The sequence below is a fragment of the Sorex araneus genome, chromosome X, assembly GCF_027595985.1.
Source record: "Sorex araneus isolate mSorAra2 chromosome X, mSorAra2.pri, whole genome shotgun sequence".
Taxonomy (NCBI): Eukaryota; Metazoa; Chordata; class Mammalia; order Eulipotyphla; family Soricidae; genus Sorex; species Sorex araneus.
The window spans coordinates 373,150,679-373,173,745 of NC_073313.1; the positions used below are offsets into that span (position 1 = coordinate 373,150,679).

At 65.7% G+C, this 23,067-nt stretch overlaps 2 protein-coding genes and 1 long non-coding RNA gene across 4 annotated transcripts; 1 reads left to right on the forward strand and 2 right to left on the reverse strand.

The window, feature by feature from the left end:
* Window positions 1–392: 392 nt before the first annotated feature.
* Window positions 393–2,873, reverse strand: LOC101537051 (cytochrome c oxidase subunit 7A-related protein, mitochondrial). Its single transcript, XM_055121704.1, has 3 exons — window positions 2,615–2,873; window positions 2,034–2,165; window positions 393–1,152 (listed from the first exon to the last, which is right to left on the reverse strand). The coding sequence occupies exons 1-3, from the start codon at window positions 2,684–2,686 to the stop codon at window positions 1,012–1,014; spliced, it is 345 nt and encodes a 114-aa protein (XP_054977679.1). The 5' UTR covers window positions 2,687–2,873; the 3' UTR covers window positions 393–1,011.
* Window positions 2,874–3,482: 609 nt separating this feature from the next.
* Window positions 3,483–6,295, reverse strand: LOC129399985 (uncharacterized). Its single transcript, XR_008627328.1, has 3 exons — window positions 6,145–6,295; window positions 4,935–5,438; window positions 3,483–4,274 (listed from the first exon to the last, which is right to left on the reverse strand). It is a non-coding gene; the product is annotated as an uncharacterized LOC129399985 (long non-coding RNA).
* Window positions 6,296–8,273: 1,978 nt separating this feature from the next.
* Window positions 8,274–10,545, forward strand: LOC129399984 (uncharacterized). 2 transcript variants are annotated; one of them, XM_055121982.1, is made up of 3 exons: window positions 8,274–8,962; window positions 9,312–9,618; window positions 10,287–10,545. In XM_055121982.1, exons 2-3 carry the CDS (start codon window positions 9,387–9,389, stop codon window positions 10,292–10,294), a joined length of 240 nt encoding a protein of 79 aa, XP_054977957.1. In that variant the 5' UTR covers window positions 8,274–8,962; window positions 9,312–9,386; the 3' UTR covers window positions 10,295–10,545. The 2 variants fall into 2 exon arrangements, with proteins under 2 accessions (XP_054977957.1, XP_054977956.1); XM_055121981.1 differs by having other exon boundaries at window positions 8,279–9,618.
* Window positions 10,546–23,067: the final 12,522 nt, after the last annotated feature.

Here is a 23,067-nt window from a genome sequence, read left to right on the forward strand (position 1 = left end):
GTGTGTGTAGAGATTAGGGCCTCACCTGGTAGCACTCAGGTCACTCCTAGAGGGGCTCAAGGACTAGATGGGGTACCAGGAACTGAGCCCAGGTCAGCTGATTGCAAGGCCAGCGCCTTCCCCTGTATCTCTCTGGCCAGAATCCAGAACACACGTTCAAGATGCGGATCAGGCTCTTATCCTGAACTGCCATGGTGGGCAACCCTCGCACCCAGTCCTGATCCCCCCTCTCTAGTGCTCCAGAGCCAGCCACTGCGGGAAAAGATGGAGGGGCAGGGTGCCACACGGCCAACACCAGCAGCCCCACACACCGTGGCCTGGGGCAGTAGACTCAGGTGTCCGCACACTTGGTTCTGAAGCTACTCGGCAAGTCACCGGCAAGGACTTCAAACTTGAGATTTTTCCATTCATGTCTTTATTCCGCAATCAAAGCAAATCATCAGAGAGCCCTGGACACAGTCAAAGGCACAAGCCTGTCACACCGCAGGCCACAACCATCAGTTTCAAGTGCAACCCCAGAGGGGCTCAGCTCCCGCCAGACCAACTGTGCAGTGACTCAGGTCCACACACAGCTTCTCGCGCTTTCCTGGCGGTGCCAGGCCCGCACCTCAGCCCATGTCCACGTGCAGCTCGGCTGCAGCACACAGCCAGGAAAGCGGCACGGACCTTTCACGTTTCAATCTTTCCAATCGCTGAGCAACCCTGGACAGGCCCAGAAAGTCCCACTCAAGAGCCAAACATCTCCCAGGCTTTCTCTTTCCTGACAAAGGGCAAAGTAGACAGTTCGGATCACAGAGAAGACGTCCAGGGCCGAGAGATGGTTAGAGGGCTGGGGCCCGGCTCTGCACGCGGGAGGCCTGGGACCCATCCCTGCATCACACGGGCCGGAGCCTGCTCAGAGCAGCCCCTAAGCACCGCTGGGCATGGCCCAAAAACCAGAGAGAAAAAAGGGAAAAGATTCAGAGAAGACGTGGAACTCCGAAGGGCTGGTGCCTCCTGGCAGGGCTCGGCTCACTTGCTGCGGGGCTGCGAGGCCATGTAGAGGGCCACCAGGCAGTAGAGGGTGCCCCCGACCGTCAGCGCCAGCGTGGTCCGGTACAGCATCTGGTCAGGCAGGCCCCGCTTGAGGTGCACGGGCACACCGTCGGCTCTCTGCAGAGAAGGGGCGGAGGGAGGCGGTGGCAGGTGGCTGCAGGGCAGGCAGGCTGCGGGGCGGGCAGCGAGCGAAGCATGCTTCTAGAACTGACCCCTTACAAGCACAGGCGGCAGGGAAGGCAGAGCGAGGCAGAGACGGGCCTGGCACAGGCACCTCCAGCACCCCGCGCCCCCGCTGCCCGCGTCCCCACAGCTGCGGCCCAGGTCCCCAGGACTCCGGCTTATCGCCCAGCTGGGAAAGGTCACACTAGAAGTGACACAGGCCGTGGGGCATCCAGACCACAATGCGAACACAATGTAACCGCGTGAGTGAACAAGGAAAACTAAACTGGGCGAGGCACAGGGATAGGGCTCGGGGCTCTGCCGCCCGCTTGCCGCGCTGGGGCAACCCTCAGGGTCACGCCCCCAAAGGTACCCGCTTTCTCCCCGCCCTGTGGCTAACCGGCTAACGTCCCGTTTAGCCGGTGATTTTGCATGACCTCCCAAACCCCTTCCCCAGCAGCCCCTGCTGAGGGAGGGCGGCGCCGGATCCCAGGAGTGGGCTCTGGCACGCCCGTGCACACGCAGCCGAGCACCAACATCTGGGCGTGCCAACCCGCCTGGTGCTCAGCAAGCGCGGAGCGGCCCAGGCACAGAGCAATGTCCACCCCGCCCACGGGTCCCACAGCAAACAGCAAAGAACGCGAGGCAAGCGCGGCGCCAATGGACGGGAAGGCCGGACCGCACTGGACGGTCCAGGTCGCACACCTGGGCCAGCACGCGGGCCGGGGCACCTGTCTCGTCAGCAGCACCTCGGCAAACAAACCCAGAATCTTCCTGGCGAAGCAGATGGGGGCTGGGGGTGAGACTGGGCCCCGGACTGGGGTGCAGAACCTCACCTGGAAGAACCGCTGCAGCTCCGGAACCCGGTTCCTCCCCGCCGCGTCCTCCGCAGCGAGCTGGGAAGGGAACTTGGTGGGGGTCGCGAAGATGACGGGCGGCGCCTCCCTGGAGACCACGGGCCTCAGACCCTGCGGAAGGGAACAGGTCAGCCTGGGAGGCCCTGGGCTGCCGGCGGGCAGGACACCGGGGCGGAGATGGGGCCGGGGCCAAGGAGGGGCCAAGGAGGCTCCGGACGGGCGTGGGAGTCTCGGGATGTGCCGCACGGCTGCGCCGTGTCACGTCACGGGCCTGATGAGCGTGGCAGGGGCCCCGGCGCCTGTCCTGCCCCTCCTCCGGGCCGCAGCTGCGGGGACGCGGGCAGCGGGGGCGCGGGGTGCGAGCGGCAGGGGACAGGACAGCGGGGGCGCGGACAGCGGGGAGGGGTGCGGGCGGCGGGGAGGGGCGCGGGCGGCGGGGAGGGGCGCGGGCAGCGGGGACAGGACAGCGGGGGCGCGGGCAGCGGGGAGGGGCGCGGGCAGCGGGGAGGGGCGCGGGCGGCGGGGAGGGGCGCGGGCGGCGAGACAGCGGGGTCGCGCACCTGGGGGCTGTAGGCGTCGGCGGCCCAGGCGCCCGCCAGCTTCTGCGTGAAGCCGCTGAATTTGTAGTACATGACGCCCGTGACCCGCCGCCCGAGCCCCGCGCGACGCCCCGGGAAAGGCCCCCGCGCCCGCCGCCGCGCAGGCGCGAGCCAAGGCCCCGACCCGGGGCTGCCCGGGCGGCGCCTGCCTGGAAACGCGCCGGCCTCGGCCCGAGGGAGCGCCGGGCCCCCGGACGGCGAGGGAAAGACCAACGCCGGGAAGACGCAGGGAGGCGCCGAGCGGGGCTTCGCGCAGCTCCGAGGCGCACTCCGCCCCTCCCGCCCTCGTCTCGGTTCGGGCACTACAAGGACGCCTTAGGAAACGCGCGCGCGCCCTGCGGACGGCCGGGGACGACCGGCTCGCCCGGGAGAGGCCGGCTGGGGGCGGAGCCATGGGACGGTGGGCGGGGCTCCACGAGGCCGGGAGGGGTCTGGGGAGGGACTACGCGCGGGCTCGGCTCCTGTGGGCGGGGCTGTGGGAGGGCTCGGCTCCTGTGGGCGGGGCTGTGGGAGGGCTCGGCTCCTGTGGGCGGGGCTGTGGGAGGGCTCGGCTCTTGTGGGCGGGGCTATGGGAGGGCGCGGGTCCTGTGGGCGGGGCTACCGGCGGGCTCCGGCGCCTGTGGGCGGGCCCGATCGTTTGTGGGCGGGGCCGAGGGCGGGACTATTGGCGACTATAGGCGGGGCGGGGCCCGACGGGTCCCTGGGTCGGGTGAGTGCTCCGAAGGTGACCTCTCCTGCAAGTCTTAGGCTGAAGGAGCCCGTGTCCGCTCTTTTTTTTTTTTTTTTTTTTTTTTTTTGCTTTTTGGGTCACACCTGGCTCTGCACAGGGGTTACTCCTGGCTCTGCACTCAGGAATTACCCCTGGCGGTGCTCAGGGGACCATATGGGATGCTGGGATTCGAACCCGGGTCGGCCACGTGCAAGGCAAACACCCTACCCGCTGTGCTATCACTCCAGCCCCAGCCGTGTCCGCTCTTTCCCTCCCCACTCGTGCTCCCCGGTGCCGCGCCTCTCCGGCCAGGAGTGGGCTCGCGCCGTGAGCCGCGCGTGCCCGGTGCGCGTCTGCACAGTGCCCGCCAGCTGGCTACTTGGCTTTAAAGATGCACCCTGGCGACCCGGGAGTGCTCCACTGGGTAGTCTGGGCCTTGTCGGAGCTGGCCCTGCGGGGCTTGGGGGCTTAGGTTGGGGGCCGCACCCAGCGGTGCTCAGGGGTTACTCCTGGCACGGTGTGGGGGTGCCCACTGTCCTGCCCGCACGGCTGCTGCAGTGTCTCCCACCGTTTCACCCTGACCTGACATTTATGGGAATGGCTGCACGTGGGGTGGGCGGCCGCGGTCAGCTCGCGAGGCAGGCGTGCGGGGAGGGACACTCACCTTGCTGGCAGCTTCTGGGACTGCGCCCCAGAGGCCCCAGTGTCCAGAGCTCTTCAGCCGACAGTGGCCGTCCGGCCTCCACTGTGCGGAGGGGGTGCGGCACCCTCTCTGCCGGGCACCCCGCAGAGCTCAGTGCGCAGCCGCCCAGAGTCCTTGGGAAGCGTGCGGAGACGGGGCAGCGGCAGCCAGCTCGCCCCAGTAAGCCCCTCGCTGCTCCTCACGGCCCGACAACCTCCACTTCCACCCACCTTCGGGCCAGAAAAACAGGCCCAGGAAAGTGAGGCGGGCACCGGGCCGCGGCTCGCCTGCTGACTGAGTCTGCGGTAATCGATGCAGATCAGCACCGGGAGGAGGAGCAGGTGCTCCCACAGCAAGCGCACCCCACACCCGGCCCAGGACCCCGGGGTCAGCACTGCTGGCACACGGGCAGGTTCAGTGAGCCACGGACTCAAGGCCCTGGGCCCCGGGCAGCTCATGGAGGGCGCAAAGAGCGGGATGTGGCCTCCAGAGCACATTCTCTGAGGCGGAGTGGTCTAAGGTGCTCCCTCCCTCCCTCCCTCCTTCCTCCCTTCCTTCCTCCCTCCTTCCTTCCTTCCTTCCTTCATTCCTTCCCTCCCTCCTTCCTTCCTTCATTCCTTCCCTCCCTCCCTCCTTCCTTCCTTCCTCCCTCCTTCCTTCCCTTCCTTCATTCCTTCCCTCCCTCCCTCCTTCCTTCCTCCCTCCCTCCTTCCTTCCCTTCCTTCCTTCCTTCTTTCCCTCCCTCCCTCCCTCCTTCCTTCCTTCCTTCCTTCTTTCCCTCCCTCTCTTCCTCCCTACCTTCCCTCCCTCCCTCGCTCCCTCCCTCCTTCATTCCTCCCTTCCTTCCTCCCTCTGCTTAGGGGTCACACCCAGCAGTGCTTAGGGCTTACTCCTGGCTGTGCTGGGGGATGACTCCTGGCTCTGTGCTCAGGGGAGCAGATGTGATGCTGGAGATGAGCCCAGGCTGGCTGCGTGCGAGGCTGTGCTGTGCTGTCTCTCCGCGCTCTTCCCTCCTCTGAGACCTCCTGGGACCTGAGGCCTGTCCTGTCACCCTGCCGCAGCCTCTACCCTCGACCTGACACGCAGACACTCAGTGGCATGTCTCACCCGAGGCCCTTCACTCCCGCAGTGCTCGGTCACAGAGAGGCTCGCCTGACTCGGCTGAGCTGCATGTCAATCAGCTCACTGGTGCCTGCGTGATAGGACCCAACAGCCCCGAAAGGGCAGCAGCGTGTGCCCTGCCCGGGGGCGCTGAGAGATTCCGTGACCTGGTTGTGAATCTGCCTGCATCTGCCTCTCTCCCGTTGCTGGGGGGGCGGGGCAGAGCGCGTCCGTCCGCCTCGGAGGCACGCTGCTGCCTGTCGCGGGCACGGCTCACTTTCTACTTCCACATCCTGCAAGACATAAATTAAGACTCCTGGAACTGTTACAGGAGCCGGGCTGTTCAGTGGGAGATGAAATGTCAGAGCTGAGTGTGGGCTGGTGTCACGTGGCCCGGCTGATCGGAGACAGATTGTCTCCCCTTCCGCTGACAGCCCACAGCGGGCTGGGCGCCCGTGGCTTCGGGCTGTCCGCGGGGAAGCGCCCCTGAGCTGCTGTGCTGTGGCCCCGGGCGCGGCAGAGCGCTTGGGCGGGATGGGGACGCCGAGCGCCTGGCAGTGTGCCGGGACCCCCGGCCGCGGGCCGGCTGCCGCTGAAACAGCTCTTACCGGCGGTGCCCTGGGGCTGTGTGCTGGGTGGGCCTGGCAGGACGGAGGCCGGCGGCTCCCGTGGGAAAGGGGTCACCGTGAGGCCGTGGGGTCCCTCTCTCTGAGCCCTCCCTGCCCCTCGCAGGCTGGCCTGCGGGAGGGCTCGTCCAGGAGCCTCTCGTCCCCGCCCCACCCATCCACATTTCCTTGTAAAATCCGCCACAGCCAAACCTGAACCTGGGGGCGACCGTGCCCGGACTGGCCCTTCAGTGGGGGGTGGGGCAGGGGCACAAAACTCTTAGCACTGTGGCTGCGTCCGTCCCCTCTCTTGGGCAAACATGTCCCTGGCTGGACATCGGTGGCCACGCCCCCAGGAAGAAGCCCAGAGGTGTGGGTGGACACGGTCACTCACGCCCGCGGCTCCCGTCCTCGCTGGCAATCTCCACGGTCAGCGCTCGTGTCTCTGTCCGTGGGGGGGTCGGCTTGTCTTTGGAACCTGAACGCGAGCTGCCCTGGGGTTGCTGGGAAGCCCTGGCCCCTTCCCGGGGCGCGCCCCCCTGCCCCCCCAGGACGCGCTGCCCGCCCCTCCCCTGCGGGCTCCCCTCCCGCTGCTCGTCAGTGCGTGTCAAAAGCGCAGCCGGGATTATGGATCCAACTCAGCTGTGACACGTCGCGCTTCACTCCGCTGTTCAGAAGGATGAGGGGTGACTCATGATTTATTTTAAATCATCTTAAAGACACTTAATTATGCACAGAGCAAGCTGCGACCCGGAGAGCGTCCCTGCACCCTCGCGTCCGCGTCCTCTGCGGGGTCTGCACGGCGCCTGTGCCCGTCTGGGCTGGGGCGGGCCCTGGCCGCCGCTCGGCCCACCAGCCTCTCTGCCTTGGAGGCTGCTTCCCGGGGAGCACCGTGCGAGCAGAAGCTCCCGAGACACTGGGCTCAGCTGCCCGGGAGGGCCCAGAGCCACCGTCCAGCGGGGAGGGCGTCCGTCCACGCACCCACGGGGTCCCCGGCAGCACCCACAGGAGGAACCCCCCAGCACTGCCGGGGCCAGAGCCAGAACCAATGACAGACAACAGGGGTCTGCAGGGGGCCTGCTCAGCTGCTCTCTGAGCGAACGGCCACACCTGGCGGCCACCCTTGTGGTCTGGAGGGCCAGGCCAGGGCCGCCTCCCGGGGAATGCACGGCAGAGCACTGCTGAGACCGTCGGAGTGCCTGGAGCTGCTCCCGGGCCCCGCCCAGGCAGGCGGCCCTGAGAGGGGCCCCCGAGGGAACCACAGAAGTCACAGCTGCTGGGAAGCCTGCGGGTCCCAGCCTCCCCACCCCGAGTCCACGTCGACTCAGTCTGGCGGCCCCTGGGTGACACTGACACGGCCATGGAGGTCACAGCCTGGAGGCCACGGGGGGCCGCCCTATACCTGGAGGTCCCTGTGCTCTGGGACACAAGGGCACCATCGTATGTCCCTGCACATACACCTGTGCCACACACACGTACACGTGCCCCTGGATGGACGTGTGTATACCCACATGTATGCACATGGACATACACGCATGTATGAACATGTGTTCACCTGGGTGGACATATATACCCACATTTGCACACATATGAACATGTATGCACCACACCTGAGCACATACACGCACACATGGGTGAATAATGTGTGCCTCCACATGTGTACATGTATGTGCATGTGGACTGACATGTGCACACATCTGCATGTGTGCGGATGTGTGCACACAGGTCAATAAGCACGCACCTACACACATCAGCTCATGTATTCATGTGCACATGGATTGACAGTGTGTGCCCATTTAGCCTTCTTGGCTACCCAGGGTCTCCGCCTTTGCCTCCCCACGCCCCGCCCCAGCTCCCAGCCCCCCACACCACGTCATCCAGCAAGCGGCACCAAGGCAGCGAGCGCCTCTGGGACCAACAGTCCAGCCGTGGGGCAGCCCAGCCTGTGCCGGGAAGCCGGAGACGTCACTGCAGTGAGTCCGGTGGGCGCCTGTGGCAGGCTCGGGCTGGGGGTGGCTCTGCTGACCCCTCCCCAGTTCTCTCTGAAATGAAGGGAGGTCGGAGGATGAGGCCCCGGCAGCCGCAATCCCCGACAGCCCTAGGAGCCCTCCTCAGAGGCACCTCTCAGAACTCCAGCTTGAGAGACCCTCACGGTGACCCTCGGGCCCTCGGCGAGGCCCGGTGAGGCCCCCACAGATGCCCCCACTGGCCCATCCCCCACCCCAGGCCCTATCCCAGATGGTGGCTTAAAGGGCAAAAGCATGAGCTGGTCTCACGGGTGCCCACAGTGGGCCTGATTACTCAGCCCTGGAGTGGCACCCGGGGTCAGCACGGGGGTCTCTCGAGAGCGGGGTGTCGCCACTCCCAGGATGGCCCCGGGTCCCAGGTCCCCTCAGGCCCCCACCTGGGCCTCCCAGCATTCCAAGACAGGGGCCCGGAAAGTAGAGTGAACCCCACCAGGCGCTGCTGCCCCCCACTGAGAGCTGGGGTGACAGGACCCGGAAGGGGGTGTCCGCAGCCTGCGAGGTCAGTGGCCAAAGGCAGCCCCTCTCTGTGGGGTCCAGGCACGGCCTTGTGACGGTGGGGGTAGGGTGGGGCTTAGCCCTGCTCCTGTCTCCGGCTGGAGAACTCCTTCCTGGGCAGGACCGGCAGGCTGGAACGGGCGTGTGGGGTGAAGCAGAGAGACAGAAGCTGTCCCCCGGGACGTCCCCACGAGGGCCCACCGTGAAGGGACGGCGTGGGGGAGGGGCCCGGGACTCGTGTGGGGGAGGGCTGGCAGGAGGAGCTGCACCCACCCCGCGTCCCATGAGCAAGCCCCAGACTGTGCCTGTGTCCTACCTGTGACCACGGTGCCTCCGGGAAGGCGTGTCCTGCACGGGACATGCTGACGCGTGTGGCCCGTCCCCACCCCAGCCCAGCAGAGTGAGGCCCCAGCTGCTGTCCCGAGCCACGTGTCCTCTGCCCATGCAGCTGCCCCAGTGCCCAGCAAGCCTACAGTGGGTCTCCCCAAGGGGGCACAGGGCACACCGGCTGGGGACTGGGCAAGGGGACAGGGCCTCGGGCTCAGAAATTGACCCAGCTGCAGCTCCTGGCCAGCAGCCTGGCGCGCAGCTTTGAAAGGCATCAAGTGGGGTGCGGCACTGCCAGGCCGGGGGCGGGGCGCAGGAGCCCGGAGCAGCCTGGTTCCGGGCGGGTCGTCACGTCCCTTTAAGGTGCGACAGCTCCCACACCCCAGCCCAGGCGCAGAGGGGAAGGACGGGGTGGGCAGGCAGTGGGAGGAGGGGGCGGCCCCGGGAGGCCCCCACCCGCCCGGGCACAGAGGGCATCTCTCCTGGCACCGGCCACCGCACACGGTTCCCTCAGAAGCAGCAGGGTCTGAGGGACACAGCGGGGGTGGGCGGGGACGCAGGCGTGCCTGGTCGGGACCCCCAGCCACGCCCCAGCACACAGCTGCCGACCTGCCTGGGCCTTGCTGGCGGCGGGCGGCTCCGTCTTTTTCTGGAAACGGAGTGTGGGGACGTGCCCGCCACTCCTCACGAGGCTGGCGCCCCCCCCCCCCAGCACTGCCCCAACCAGGTGTGTGGCCAAGCTCTGGGGACGACCATGACAGCGAGATGACGGTGACAACCAAACACGATGGTGATGGTGATGACAAAGACGATGGTGACAACCAAACACGATGGTGATGGTGACGACAAAGACGTTGATGGTGACAACGATAAAGATGATGATGACGATGAGGATAAAGATGATGGTGACGATGAGGATGAAGATGATGGTGACGATGAGGATGAAGATGATGGTGACGATGAGGATGAAGAGGATGGTGACGAGGAAGATGATGCTGGTGGTGACCACAACGACAAAGGTAGGAAACTCACTGGGCTTTGTGGCCAGGGCCACGGTTCCAGCCTGACTGCCCCTGAGCTACCGCCTCCACGCCTCTCTCCCCACCCGGTGGCTTCTGGGAGGGTGACGGGACCCCGCTGTCACCCGTGCTGGGAAGAAGAGGATCTGGAGGCCTGAAGGCTGCACAGGGGCCCCGAATCAGCAGCGCGGTGAACAGGACTCTGACCCCCACGGGCTGGCGGCTGGCAGGCGCGACATTGCACTGGGCCCTAGGGGGCGCCCCCACACCCTCTGTGCCCAGAACCGACTGTCCCCACAGGGGCCATCCTGCTCCTCCTGCAGACACCAGCTCACCAGCTCCTGCTGCACCAGCCTCTCGGGGGTCCTCGCCAGTGGGCTGGGGGCAGCAGGAGTCTGGGCCTGCCGGCCCCCGTGCCTGGCCAGCCTCTGGCAGGGCCTCCCCGTCTGCCCGTCCACAGCTGCTTCCTGGGGCTCCACAGCGCCAGGCCCGCTTCTGCCTCTCGGCCTCCTTCCCACAGGCGGGGGAGCTGGGTCGCGTGGCAATGCGGCTGGTGGTGGAGGAACCCCCATGCTGCTTCCACAGCGGCTGTGCCATTGCGTGTCCCCAGCAGGGTTATAATTCCCCACATCCTTGCCAACCCTATTTTCTGTTGTTGTTTGGAATAGCTTTCTAATGTGCACCAAGCGGTGTCTCGCTGTCATCTGGATCTGCGTCCCCCTAATGACTGCGATGTTGTGAATCCTTTCATGTTCCACAAAGCTCTTTGGTAGCAAAAACAAAGCAAGAGCACGGCGGGCGCTTCTTGGCTCCTCACAGAGCCACCGCGAGCCGGCGTGTGCGCCCGTTTCCTCCGGAGTGGCTCGGCCGGCTCTACGGACACTGGATCAATGGAAGGGCAGATGGTGGGTGGACGGATGGGCGACCGGAGGGCACGGAGAGGGGCGTGGGTGGGTGGCTGATGGATGGACGCAGGAAGGATGGATGAGTACAAAGGGAGGAGGAGGGTGTGAGGGGGTGGGTGATGGATGGAGGGTGGGTGGATGGCTTGATGCAGAGAGGGATGTGTGAGAGTGCCGTGGTGGGCGGGTGGATGATGGATGGCACAGAGCAATGCAGGCTGGCTGGGGAGGTACAGAGAGAGCCCGGGGGCGGGTGGGTGGACGGAGCCGCGAGGGGTAGGTGGATGGATGGACGGACGGATATTACATGAATATAAGCAAACAAACAGATGTCGAGCCTGTTTTATGTCAAGTGTCAAATCACCAGCTGACAGTCGGGCTCTGGGTCGGCAGGAGAATCTGTTCCTGATCCCCTACGTTTCGGGGAAGGGAGGCTACTGGAGTCATAGGTGGCTGCCTCCATTTCTGTGCTCTTCCTTTTCGATATTTCTATTACGATGTGTGCAAAGATAACGTTTTTAAAAGAGTCTTGCGGACATTTGCTGTTGTACTCGACTTCCTAAGTCCATGGGCTGGGGGACAGGGAGCAAGGAAGTGACTCCCTCCGTGGGGCCCACGCAGCGCCCGGGCTTCTGCTCAGATCGGCAGGGCCTGCCCACCTGCCCCGTGCTGGACTGTCCCCCGCCAGGGGGCCAAGATTGCTGGGCCAGGCCATTTTCGGGGAGCCTGTCCAGCAGCGGATAGCGCTGCTGGGCTGGCCTGTGCACCTGCGGAGAATGATTGGATGTGGGCGGGGCCTGGGCGCCTGCAGGAGAGAATGATTGGGTGTGGAGGACGGGGGCGGGGCCTGGGCGCCTGCAGGAGAGAATGATTGGGTGTGGAGGACGGGGGCGGGGCCTGGGCGCCTGCAGGAGAGAATGATTGGGTGTGGAGGACGGGGGCGGGGCCTGGGCGCCTGCAGGAGAGAATGATTGGGTGTGGAGGACGGGGGCGGGGCCTGGGCCGCTGGGAGAGGGCGGGGCCAGTCTCCACCCTCTTGACTTAGTCCCTCCGCGGCCTGTCCGGGGCTCTTGGAACCCTTTTCTGGGGAATGGGCCACTTCCCACCACTGCAGGTGGCCAGGGGCGCCTCCCTGATGGAGCCCCCGCGAGTGACAGCGACAACCGTGCGGCCTCGGGCCCCTCCCCCGGGGGTGCTGGGTTTCCGGGCGCACCTCACACCGGGCAGTCTCCGGGTCGCCGTCTGCAGGGCGCTCCCAGCCCTGCAGCGCCTTCTCTGGGTGCACCTTCCAGAATATTCTTTCCACTGGGTGTAAGGTGCAGACGAGGAGAGCTCCCCAGTGAATGCGAGCAGGAGTGCGTGCGTGCACACTCACGGACACGCATGCACACGTGTGCACATGCGTGCACACTCACGGGCACACATGCACACACATGCACACGCGTGCACATGCACACATCCCCGTCACAACGGCCGAAGAGGCCTCAAACACGCTCCACGCGCCTTCTGGCCAGGGGAGGCAGAACAGAGACTGCTGGGCCGCAGTGAGGTTCTGGTCCGGCGCCGGGGCTCCGCGGGCCTCCTTCAGGGAGGAGGGCCACAAGCCGGGGGGCCACAAGCAGGGGGGGGGGCCTAGGATCCACCCAGGCCTGCAGCACCAAAGTCCACAGAGCGGGAGGGGCTGGGCGTGGAGGGCCCCGGCCTCTGCTCCCGGCTGGACGGACTGGGGCAGGGCTGGGGGTGGAGGGTGGACCCACCCCTGGTCTGGAGCGGCAGGAAGAGCTGCCTAGGCAGAAACAGCCCTGGGCTGTGGTTCTGGTTCCGAGGCCAGGAAGACGCTGGCCGAGCACATGGTCCCCCAGCACCCACTGGGCTCTCGGCCCCGATTGGGCTGATCCCTGAGCACCTGCAGGGTGGCCTCCAGAGCAAAGAGCAGCACAACCCCCGAACCGCACACGGGGAGGGTCCCCCAGAGGGGCCTGGAGCCCGGGCTGAGGGCCCTGCCAGCCAGTCAGCAGGTGGGGAGACCCCCGGGTGTGTGGGTCCCGGCTGAGAGGGGCTTGGCCTGCACCAAGCCCCCCGGGCCTTGCTTGCACCCCCTCTCGGAGCCTGCACTCACCAGCTCAGGCTCCTTTCCTGGGGCTGCGCTCAGGCTCCCCTCTGCTCCCCAGAGGCCACGCCCGCCCTGTTCCCACACGTGTGGCATGTGTGACGTGTGGTGTGTGTGATGTGTGAGGCCTGTGAGGCGTGGTGTGTGGCATGTGTGACATGGTGTGGCGTGAGGCGTGTGGTGTGTGGCAGGCCACAGCGGGGAGTCTCATGCCGTGCCGAGGAGGCGACCACACAATTGGATTTTGCTCTATTTTGGGGAAGCTCGGCCCTTGGTTACCAAGCAGCCGGCCTCGCTCAGCCCATCTCCTGTGATGATTGAATTAGGGGCCTCGCTCCAGACCTCTGGGAAGAGCCGCCTGAGAACAGCAACGCAGAGCCTCGTGTGAGCGCCCGGCCCTGCCTGACCCAGCGCCCTGCGAGAGGAGAGGGGTCAGGCGTGGACTCCGCCCCTGGCCGGCATCGGCCCGAGCTTCTGAGTGTCCCCGGGGGAGCCGGAGCCTCCGGCGGGGCCGGGGAAGGGGCTCGGGGAAGCCCAGCTGCTGGCCGGAGGCCGCAGATTCCGTCCCGGGTCTCTGAAGGAAGCGACAGAGAAGGGGACAGAGACCCGGCGCCTCCTCGGCCCAGCCGCCCTCACGGGGCCACGCCCCAGGCGCGTGGGGGCAGGAGGTCGGGGGCACACGCCCGTCTCTCGGCTGCTGGTACCGAGCCCCAGGTGTCTCCTGTCACGGGGCACTTGGTGGCCGTCCTGCACGAGGAGCACTGGGGCCCCTGGGACAGCCGAGGGCGGGGTGAGGGCACGGCCAGCGCACAGCTGATTCCAGGGTTCGGCTCGAGGTGGGGGCTGACCCGACCCGCCACCGTGCCCCCTTCTGGAGTGAAGACGCTGAGTCCCATTCGGGCGTCTCACTCGAGACGATCCCCGTGGCCCCGGGCGCATGGAGTTCTCAGCCGTGCTCCGGTGGGGACCTGGAGGGGACCCCAAAGCCTTCCCCCGCAAAGACCCGCACCCCCCACCCATGCTTGTGGCTGGGCATAGAACCAGCCCCCAGAGACTCCCCCGAGGGCGGCTGGCGGGCGGGCGCTTCCCGGACCCTGCCCGTCCCAGGCCGCCCCGCTGTGGCGTTCCTCTCTCCTTCAGCCCAGGAACTCGCTGCCGGGCCCGCTCACAGTCGCCTTCCTCTGTGAACCCCGGAGCCGTGGACCAGAGAGGCAGACGGGGCGAGGCAAAGCCCCCAGCACCACCCGGTCTCCGGAGCACCGCAGGCGCGAGCCCCAAATGCCGCGGGGCCCGCTGAGACCTCTGGGGGCCACATACAGTCCGGGCCTCTGTCCCTGAGACAACCTCCCCGCCCTGCGTCTTCCGGGTGGCTCCCGGCCTTCGGGGACAGGCCCCGCCCGTGGGCCCTGCTGGCCAGAGGGGCCTTTTACTTTCCTGTTTCTGTCTTGCTTGGGGGCCACACCGGCGGTGCTCAGGGGTCGCTCCTGCCTCTGCACCCAGGGGTCATCATTCCGTGGTGCTCCGGGGCCTGCGAGGTGCCAGGGACGGATTCCGGGTTGGCTGCGTGCGTGGTGAGCGCCCTCCCCGCAGTGCTCTCTCCAGAGCAGGTGACACGACGTGGGGCCGAGTCCCTGGGGCCGAGGCGGCCCCCGATGGGCTCTGAGTCCCCAGGGCGGCCCCCAGTCCCGCCCGGAACGTCCCCTCCTCCCCCGGGGAGGCCAGTCTCTGCAGCAGGGGCGCGGCCAGAAACACGAGTGAGGCGGCGTGGGCCCGGGCCGGGCAGCGGGCAGCCCCGGGCCTGTCGCTGGAGCTGCAGGCTGCCCGGCGCTCCCTGCCCGGCCCACAGCGGAGGCGGGACGGCCTGTGCTCAGCTCCTGCGGCCCGCGTTCCGCTCCGCCTCGGCCGAGTGCAGGCCCCCGCTGCCGTCTCCGCTGTGGGCGGACACGCGTGGAAGGAGCCCTGCTCACCGCCTGGCAGCCATGCCGGGACACGTGTCAGAGCGTGGTCGGGCCGGAGCCACGGGGCAGCGGGAGGGCGCTGGCCTGGCACGAGGCCAACCCAGATCTGACCCCTGGCACCCGTGCTGTCCCCTGAGCACACGAGGCATGACCCCGAGCACAGAGCCTGGAGCAGGCCCTGGGCAGCGTGTCCCAGAGGGGAGGGGTCTGGACCCCAAAACAAGGACCCCCTCAGGCCCAGCTCGTTAGCCGAGCACAGCCCACCTGCCCGGCCAGAGCGACCCACCTGCTGACCAGCCTCGGGGCACGGGCTCTGCTCCCTCCTCAGGCTGGACACGCATCTATGGCCAGCAGACGCCCGGTCACTCTCCCCCCGCACACTGGACACGCCCGGCCACCCTCCCCCGCTCCCCGGTGAAGCCCACCCACGGGCCCGCGGTGCTGGGCGCCCGGAGCAGGCGGACTCGGACGCCCGTTTCTGTTGACTCAGACCCTGCGCCTGGTGCCCAGCTGACCCGGCAGCCCGGCACCACAGGGCTCGGACACACGTCCGAGGAAGCGTCTGTGAGTCCAGGCGGCCCCGTCTCTGCCCGCGTCTGCCTGGTCCCCAGCGCTGGCCAGCACGACCGCAGCCGGCCCGAGCCTGAGCGTGGCCAAACCGCACACGTCACCGCACAGGCCGACACGCGACTCTCACGGAAAATGCCCCCGAGCGCCCGCTGCTCCCGCGGCCGCTTTGTCCTCGTTTGGGGCCGGGCGGGCGCCCCCCTCCCAGAGCTGAAGGCTGGTGGCGGCATCCAGGTCAGACCCCGCCCAGAGCTTGGGACAGCCCAGCCCCCACCCCGGGGCAGAGTCCACTGTCTCCCCGGTGGGGCGGGCGAGGCCCCACTCAGGACAGGGACAGGCCAGCGTCCCACAGGACTGGACAGAACCGGGGCTGCGCCTCAGTCCTCCACCGCTCGCCACAGGGGACTCTGGACGCACTCCGGCCAGCCCCTCTGTCCTGTCCTCCCGCCCCCCTCTGGCCCCGGGACCAGCCGGTCCCTCCTTCCGCTCCCTGTGCCGCCTTCCAGAACCTTCTTCTTTCCAAGCGCAGGCCAGCCCTGCTCTCGGCTGTGCCAAGGAGCCCAGTGCCAGCCCCGGGACTGGACGGGAGTGCCCGGGACTGGACGCGAGTGCCCGGGGACTGGACGGGAGTGCCCTCCCTCCGCGGGGTCAGGCGGTCGCTGGCCCTCTGGAAACGTCAGAAGGCCCTTCCGAGTCAAAGGACTGGGGTGGTTCCCGGGGGCTCCCTCCGTGCCGGCCGGAATCTGGGTCTCTGCCTGGGACCTGCCCCAAGACCCTCCTGGCCCAGCCTCATCCCCTGATGCGCTGCCACACACACCGTCTCCTGGCACCTCCCCCTGTGCCGCCCCCAGCTCTGGCGTGCGAGACTCCGGGAGCAGCCTTGCCCGCTGGTTCTAGGGCACACACCGGCGGGTCTCCCAGATGGACCGAAGAACCCCTCCTCCAGGAAGCCCTCCTTGACTCCTGTGCTGAGAGACTGTGCTGGGGGCTCCACACTCATCGCCCCCTCTCCGACCTCCCTCCCCAGCTGCCGGCACAGAGCAGGGGGGCGTCCCTACTCGCCCAGCGGGGAGCGTCTGTCTGAGCTTCTGCTGTGAAGATGCAGCCAGCCAGCAGCCAGCCCCGGGCCCCAGGACCCCGGCCCCACCCGGGCCACAGTCTTCAAGCCAAAGAAGGAGCTTTGAGCCAAACGTGTGCCGGCCTCTCCCGGCTCCCAGCCCAGGGAGAGATGAGCAGGGTCGGGCGGGTCCCCTGTCCCCGAGCTCCCAGCGGGGACCCCGCGCAGGCTGGACGCCAGGAAGGGCAGGGGAGAGGCCCCAACCTCCCCCAGTGTCTTCTTCGTTGTTCTGGCAAAACTCCAGCTCTCATGCTGAGGTTCCAAGAATTCCGACCAATTGCACAGCTTGTCATTCCTTCAAGGCACAGAAAATAGCCACCACAGAATGTTCAGGCTAACGTTTCCTGCTTGTTTTCCTTAGAAGAAAAACCTGATTCATTCCCAGGATACAGCAGCAAGCCGCCCCCCCCCCGCCCCCCCAACCCCCCGCCTCCTGGGCTGCTGCACCGGGAGGAGACGTCGCCCCGGAAGGCAGAGACAGCGTCCAGCCGGCCCGGCCAGCCTCTGGCCAGTCTGCCCCAGGCCCAGCCTCTGGCCAGTCTGCCCCAGGCCCAGCCTCTGGCCAGTCTGCCCCAGGCCCGCGCCCTGGGGAGGACACTGTCCCGTCAGCCCTGAGACAGAGCACGCAGGGGCTGGGGGCGGGGACGGAGCTCTGCCCCAGGCTCCTGCCTGTGTCCCCGAGGGCCCCAGGGTGGCCGGCCTCGCGCCAGCGGTCCTGAGGTTTCTGGACTCTGCAGTCCCCAGGCCGGACGAGGCTCAGCCCCCTCGTGTGCACAGCCCGGGGTCAGGGTCAGCTGTCCAGCAGGAAAGGACCTTCCTCACCCCCCCCCCCCCAGCACCGACTCAAGATGGGCGTGGGGCCGGAGGCGGGGGCAGATCGGAACCTGAGAAGGACGAGCCCAGGGCACAGAGCCCGGGGGAAGCCCCCAGCTGCCGGGTGTGACCCCAAAACGGAAGCACAGGAACAGAATCTTCAAAGGCCACAGAGGTCCCATTTCACGCCCGTGTGGGGCCAGGGGCGCTGGGCGTGGCGTCACCGCCTCTGGGCACGGGCGGGACGGGCTTCTCCCAGGACCCACCGCGGGCTCCCCGGCCGGCAGAGACAGCCCCTGCTCCCAGCGGGCAAAGGCGCGGAGTGAAAACCTCGGGCCAAAGGATGATCAATAAGTCAGTGAAACCTGGAGGGACGCTCCGTGGCGTGGGCTGCGGGGAGGCGCAGAGCCGGCCCCGGGGCCACACTCGGGCCGCAGGACGGAGAGGCAGGAGGGGAAGCGCGTGGGCACGTCTGTCCAGCGCCAAGTGCCCGGGTGACCCGAGAGCCCGCAGGAGCTCAAGACACCCCCCTGAGTGCTGCGGCTGCCTCGAGCCGGAGAGGCCAGACGTCCATCCGCAGAGGGGCAGACGCAGGCGGAGCTGGACGAGCCCCGCGTGAGCCCAGCCCGGCCCCTGCCCGCGTGCCAGCCTGGCCCTGGCCACGCTGCCCAGTCTCCAGCCCAGCCTCCCTCCTCTCATGGCCACGCGGCCAGCTCTGCACTGGGACGGTGAGCTGGAAAGATCTAGAAGGCTGGTAAAAGGAAGGGATCCCCTGCCCCCCTTGCTCCCCCTCAGACAACTTTTGTGGGAACCAGGAAACCACCTTCCTAACCACTATGAAAGTCACAAAAGGAAATGGACACACATCACGCCAAGGAGCACAAGGGACAGGAGAAAGGGGGCACGGTCCTGCTCAGAGGGGTGCGGCTGGGACACGAGCTCCTCCTGGGACCACACGCCCCCTGGCACCACCTGAAAGACCGGGGCCCTGAGAGCCGAATGCGACACCCCACAGCGCCTGGTGCCGCACCAGAAACTGGGCAGCTTCTTGGGGGGCTGAAGCCCCCCACGGACAGAAGGAAGGAGAGGCTCGTGCTCCGGGGAGGAGCCCTGGGACCCGCTCCCGCCACCAGGGTGAGCGTGGCAGAGGGGCTGTGGCTCTGGGTGCCTGGCCCCGAGTCTGTCGCAAAGGCTCAGGGTTCGGGCTGGACCTCAGGTGTCCACGGGGAAACGCAGCCGTCTGCTGAGCTTCCCTCTGGCCCCTGCAAGCTGGACGCAGAAGCTACCCAGAGGGACTGTCTCGGGTCACTCTGAACAGAGCCTGGGAGGAAAGGGAGCCGTTACCCTTTACACTGGGAGTTTTTATTCATCGCTGGAGAGAAACAAACCTTCAAATGGCAAGAATGACTGAGTAGACATACAGGAGAGCAGGCAGTGACCCTCTAAGATATCTGCACCTTCTACACGCGCCTACGCAGAATCGAACAAGCCGCCTGTGGCCCGAGCTTTACATCTGTCAGGATTTTGCATGTTACCAACAAGTGTTTCACGTGAAACAGTGGCTGTGGGGAGAAAGAAAGGGACAATATATATTATACAACATACGTTTATTGTCGTACACAGAGACGCAGAGGGAAGCCTCGAGCCAGGGCCGGGCCGCGGCGACAGTCTGCCCTGCTGCCGTCTCTGCGTCTGTAGGAAACTGCAGAATCAGCCGAAGGCCCAGCTCGGAACAGTCGGCTGAAAAGCAATGTAAGAATACAGACCACTGCGTGTTCATACACAGAGAAACGCTTTCTTAAAGACATGCTTCCGGTCTTTAACAGTAGCAGAAAGGTTACACCAATATCCCTCTGCACAGTCACCCCGGAACGTGGAGAACCGTCTCCTGGCAGCTGATGTCGGGGCCGGGAGGGACGCGACGGCCCCCCCAGGGGGTGCTGGGCGGCTGCGGGCGGATGCCAGGGAGACTTGGTCCCAGTCGGTGAGGTCCAGACCATATTCCCTCCTCTGCCTTCCGGCCACTGAGCATCACTGGCGCCGCACTCTGGGCAGAGCACTGCGGTACCAAAGCAGAGATCACAGGGGCCTCGGCCCAGCGACTCGGAGTGAGCCCGTCTGGACGACAGTGTGAACAGCACGCGCCAGATCCGCTCCTTAGACCAGCAGCCAGGACAGAGCGCGAGCTCCTGGTTACAACGGACGTGTGGTGGAGGGAGAACGGGGGCCCGGGGGGAGATCAGGGGATCTGGGGGGAAAGCGGGGGCCGGGGGCAGAGGGGGGGACTGGGGGAGAGCAAGGGAGAGGGGGATGGGGGGAGGGTATCCAGGGGTCAGGCATTCTGAACCCCTCTGAGGTCGGCCCAGGCAAGGTGGCACCTTCTGGACTGTTCAATAGTGCTGGACGTCCACCCCACAGCAATCAGGCGAGAAAAAGAAATCAAAGGGCCCCGAATTGGAAAAGAAGTTAAACTATTACTATTTGCAGATGACACGATAATAAAAAAGGCCCCCAAATCCCAAAAAAAAACCTCCTAGAAATAAACCAATATGGCAAGGAAGCAGGATACAAAATCAACACACAAAAATCTGCGGCACTGCCATCTGCAAATAACGAACTAAAACAGAAAAACCCCGTGAAGCCCCAAACACCGACCCAGGGGAGAGAAGCAGGGAGGGCACTTTCCTTGTGGCTGAAGCGGGTTCAACCCCGGCACCCCGAGGAATCCCCAGAGCCTGCAGGAGTGATCCCCAAGCACAGCTAGGTGTGGCCCCCCAAAAAACACCAACGACCTACAGCCATTTAAAACTGTGCCCCCAAACACCAAAAGCCTAGGAATAGACTGAACGAAAGACGCGAGAGGCGCCTACCTAGAAAACAACGCCGCTATGGAGAGAAACCGAAGGGAACAATACCCAGTGCTCCTGGGCTGAAGAACTGACGTCATCGAAACGGCAGCACTGCACGGGCTCCGTGGCCACAAGGCCGACACGCCATCCGAGAACTTAGAACCGACGCTCCCAGCCCTGCATGGAGTCACAAAACTCCCCAGACGCCAACACAATCCCGGGGAGAAGGGAGGGTCTGTGGACTGCATCTGCGGACCCCAGACCGTCCCAGGAAGCAACAGTGCCCCAGGCCCCGTGGCCTGGGAAAGAGGCAAACCCCACAGACCCCTCGGCCGGCCGCGGGTCCGAGAGCTGGGCAGGGCGGGGCCAGGAGAGGCTCGGCTAGCCCCGCGGGGACAGGCGTCAGCACACGCGAAAACGACTGGAACCGTCTCCTGCCCATTCCCAGCAGATCGTCCAGGGCGAGCTCAAGCACTTGGGTTGAACCCAGAATCGGGAGCACTGAGGGGAACGTCGGGGACTCTCAGGACACGGCCCTCGGGGTCCCCTCAGGGGCCAGGCTCAGGGCTAGGGCGACAAGAACTAAAGTAAATCAAGGGGACTACATCAGGTTAAAGGGTCTGCACGGCGAAAGACTCGGGCTAATGCCAAGACATCCCACAGAGGGGAGGAGACGTGGGCACCACTGGGCAGAAGGGCCGACGCCCAGACACGTGGACCCCTGGAGCCACAGCACAGCGGGGAGGGCGTCTGCCCTGCACACGGCCGACCCGGGTTCAATACCCGACACCCCATAGGGTCCCCCGAGCACCGCCAGGAGTGATTCCTGAGTGCAGAACCAGGAGGAACCCCTGAGCATCGCCGGGTGTGACCCAAAAAGGAAAGAAAAAAGGGGGGACTTGAGGAAACGGAGACTCAGCCTTGCCCCTGGGCTGGGAGGATCAACAGCGTCTAAACGGCAGCACTCCCCAAAGCACCAGAGGGCAGTGTGGTCCTTTAAGGATACCTAGGACATTTCTTAAAGAAATAGATCAGAAACTCCTGAAATTCATATGGAATGATCCCCCTCCACCCCCAATAGCCAAAGTAATCCTTGGGGAAAAGAATATGGGAGGCACCACTTTCCCAGCCTCAAACTGTCCTACAAAGCAGTAGTAATTAAAACAGCGTGGCACCTGGACAAGGACAGACGCCCAGGCCAATGGAATAGGGCCGGAGATCCAGAGATCACAGGCATGTAGTCAGTTAACCTTCGAGAAGGGAGCAAAAAGCATGAAGGAGGCAAGGAAAGCCTCTCCCATAAGTGGTGCCGGGAAAACTGGTCGGCCACGTGCAAAAACAAGAAAACTCAGATCTCTTTCTAACGCCACACACAAAAGCCAAATCCAAACAACTAACGACCTTGGTATCAGAGCTGAGTCCATGAATCCCACGCAGGAGAGCACGGGCAGAACCCTCCAGGAAGCTGACGCGAGAGGCACCCTTCGGGATGAAACTCCGCAGGCCAAGCAAGCAGAAGCCAAGAAATGGAACCAAGCAAATGGAACGACCCTGGAGTAAGAAGCTTCTGTGTCTCAAAGGGAGCGACAGAGCACAACAGGACTGGGAGAGACTGTTTGCCTGCCACTCTTCCAACAAAGGGTTAATATCCAAGAAGCATAAAGCGCTGGTGGGACTTTAAAAGCAAAAACATCCAAACCCATCAAACACTCGGGAGGAGATGAACAGAACCTTCTTCAAAGAACAGAAACAAATGGCCAAAAGGCATATGAAAATACTCGACACCACGAATCATCAGAGCGACGCACATCAAAACAACGTGATTTCATCTCACACCACGGAGACTGGCACACGGCCAAGGACAGCAGCCACGGCGCTGGCTCGAGTGCGGGCGGAAGGGGACCCTCCCGCACTGCTGGTGGGAGGCCACTGGCCCAGCCTTCGGAAAGCAATGTGGGCGTCCTCAGCAAACCAGCAACCAGGCTTCCACACGACCCAGCAACACGCTCTGGGACTAGACCCCAAGACCCCCCAAGCACAGCCACCTGCACTCCCATACGCACTGCAGCACGGCTCACAACAGCCAGATCTGGAGACCACCCGAGTGCCGAACAGACGACTGGATAAGGGAACCACGGCACAGCTTTGCCCGGGACACTGCGAGGCGATGGAGAAGATGGAACCCTGCCGCCTGCTGCCACCTGGGCGGGCAGGGAGAGTGCCAGCGAGGGAAATGGGTCAGAGGGACAGGACAGACAGGATGGCTCACTCATTTGCGGGACGTAAAGACACAGCGGGAGACTGATCAGCCCCAAGGCAGCAGCCGAGAGCAGGAGAGACGGTCCTCAGGGTGTGAGCAGGGGACAGGCTGGTGGGGTCCTCAGGGTGTGAGCAGGGGACAGGCTGGTGGGGTCCTCAGGGTGTGAGCAGGGGACAGGCTGGTGGGGTCCTCAGGGTGTGAGCAGGGGACAGGCTGGTGGGGTCCTCAGGGTGTGAGCAGGGGACAGGCTGGTGGGGTCCTCAGGGTGTGAGCAGGGGACAGGGGCTGGTGGGGTCCTCAGGGTGTGAGCAGGGGACAGGCTGGTGGGGTCCTCAGGGTGTGAGCAGGGGACAGGCTGGTGGGGTCCTCAGGGTGTGAGCAGGGGACAGGGGCTGGTGGGGTCCTCAGGGTGTGAGCAGGGGACAGGCTGGTGGGGTCCTCAGGGTGTGAGCAGGGGACAGGCTGGTGGGGTCCTCAGGGTGTGAGCAGGGGACAGGCTGGTGGGGTCCTCAGGGTGTGAGCAGGGGACAGGCTGGTGGGGTCCTCAGGGTGTGAGCAGGGGACAGGCTGGTGGGGTCCTCAGGGTGTGAGCAGGGGACAGGCTGGTGGGGTCCTCAGGGTGTGAGCAGGGGACAGGCTGGTGGGGTCCTCAGGGTGTGAGCAGGGGACAGGCTGGTGGGGTCCTCAGGGTGTGAGCAGGGGACAGGGGCTGGTGGGGTCCTCAGGGTGTGAGCAGGGGACAGGCTGGTGGGGTCCTCAGGGTGTGAGCAGGGGACAGGCTGGTGGGGTCCTCAGGGTGTGAGCAGGGGACAGGCTGGTGGGGTCCTCAGGGTGTGAGCAGGGGACAGGCTGGTGGGGTCCTCAGGGTGTGAG

What these genes read in the sequence shown, in the direction of transcription:
- LOC101537051 (XM_055121704.1), bottom strand. Translation starts at nt 2,686, where the DNA reads ATGTACTACAAATTCAGCGGCTTCACGCAGAAGCTGGCGGGCGCCTGG. An exon ending in CCGACGCCTACAGCCCCCAG is followed by an intron (nt 2,166 to 2,614) that starts GTGCGCGACCCC and finishes TCCCTTCCGCAG; the next exon opens with GGTCTGAGGCCCGTGGTCTC. An exon ending in AGCTGCAGCGGTTCTTCCAG is followed by an intron (nt 1,153 to 2,033) that starts GTGAGGTTCTGC and finishes CCTTCTCTGCAG; the next exon opens with AGAGCCGACGGTGTGCCCGT.
- LOC129399984 (XM_055121982.1), top strand. Translation starts at nt 9,387, where the DNA reads ATGGTGATGGTGATGACAAAGACGATGGTGACAACCAAACACGATGGT.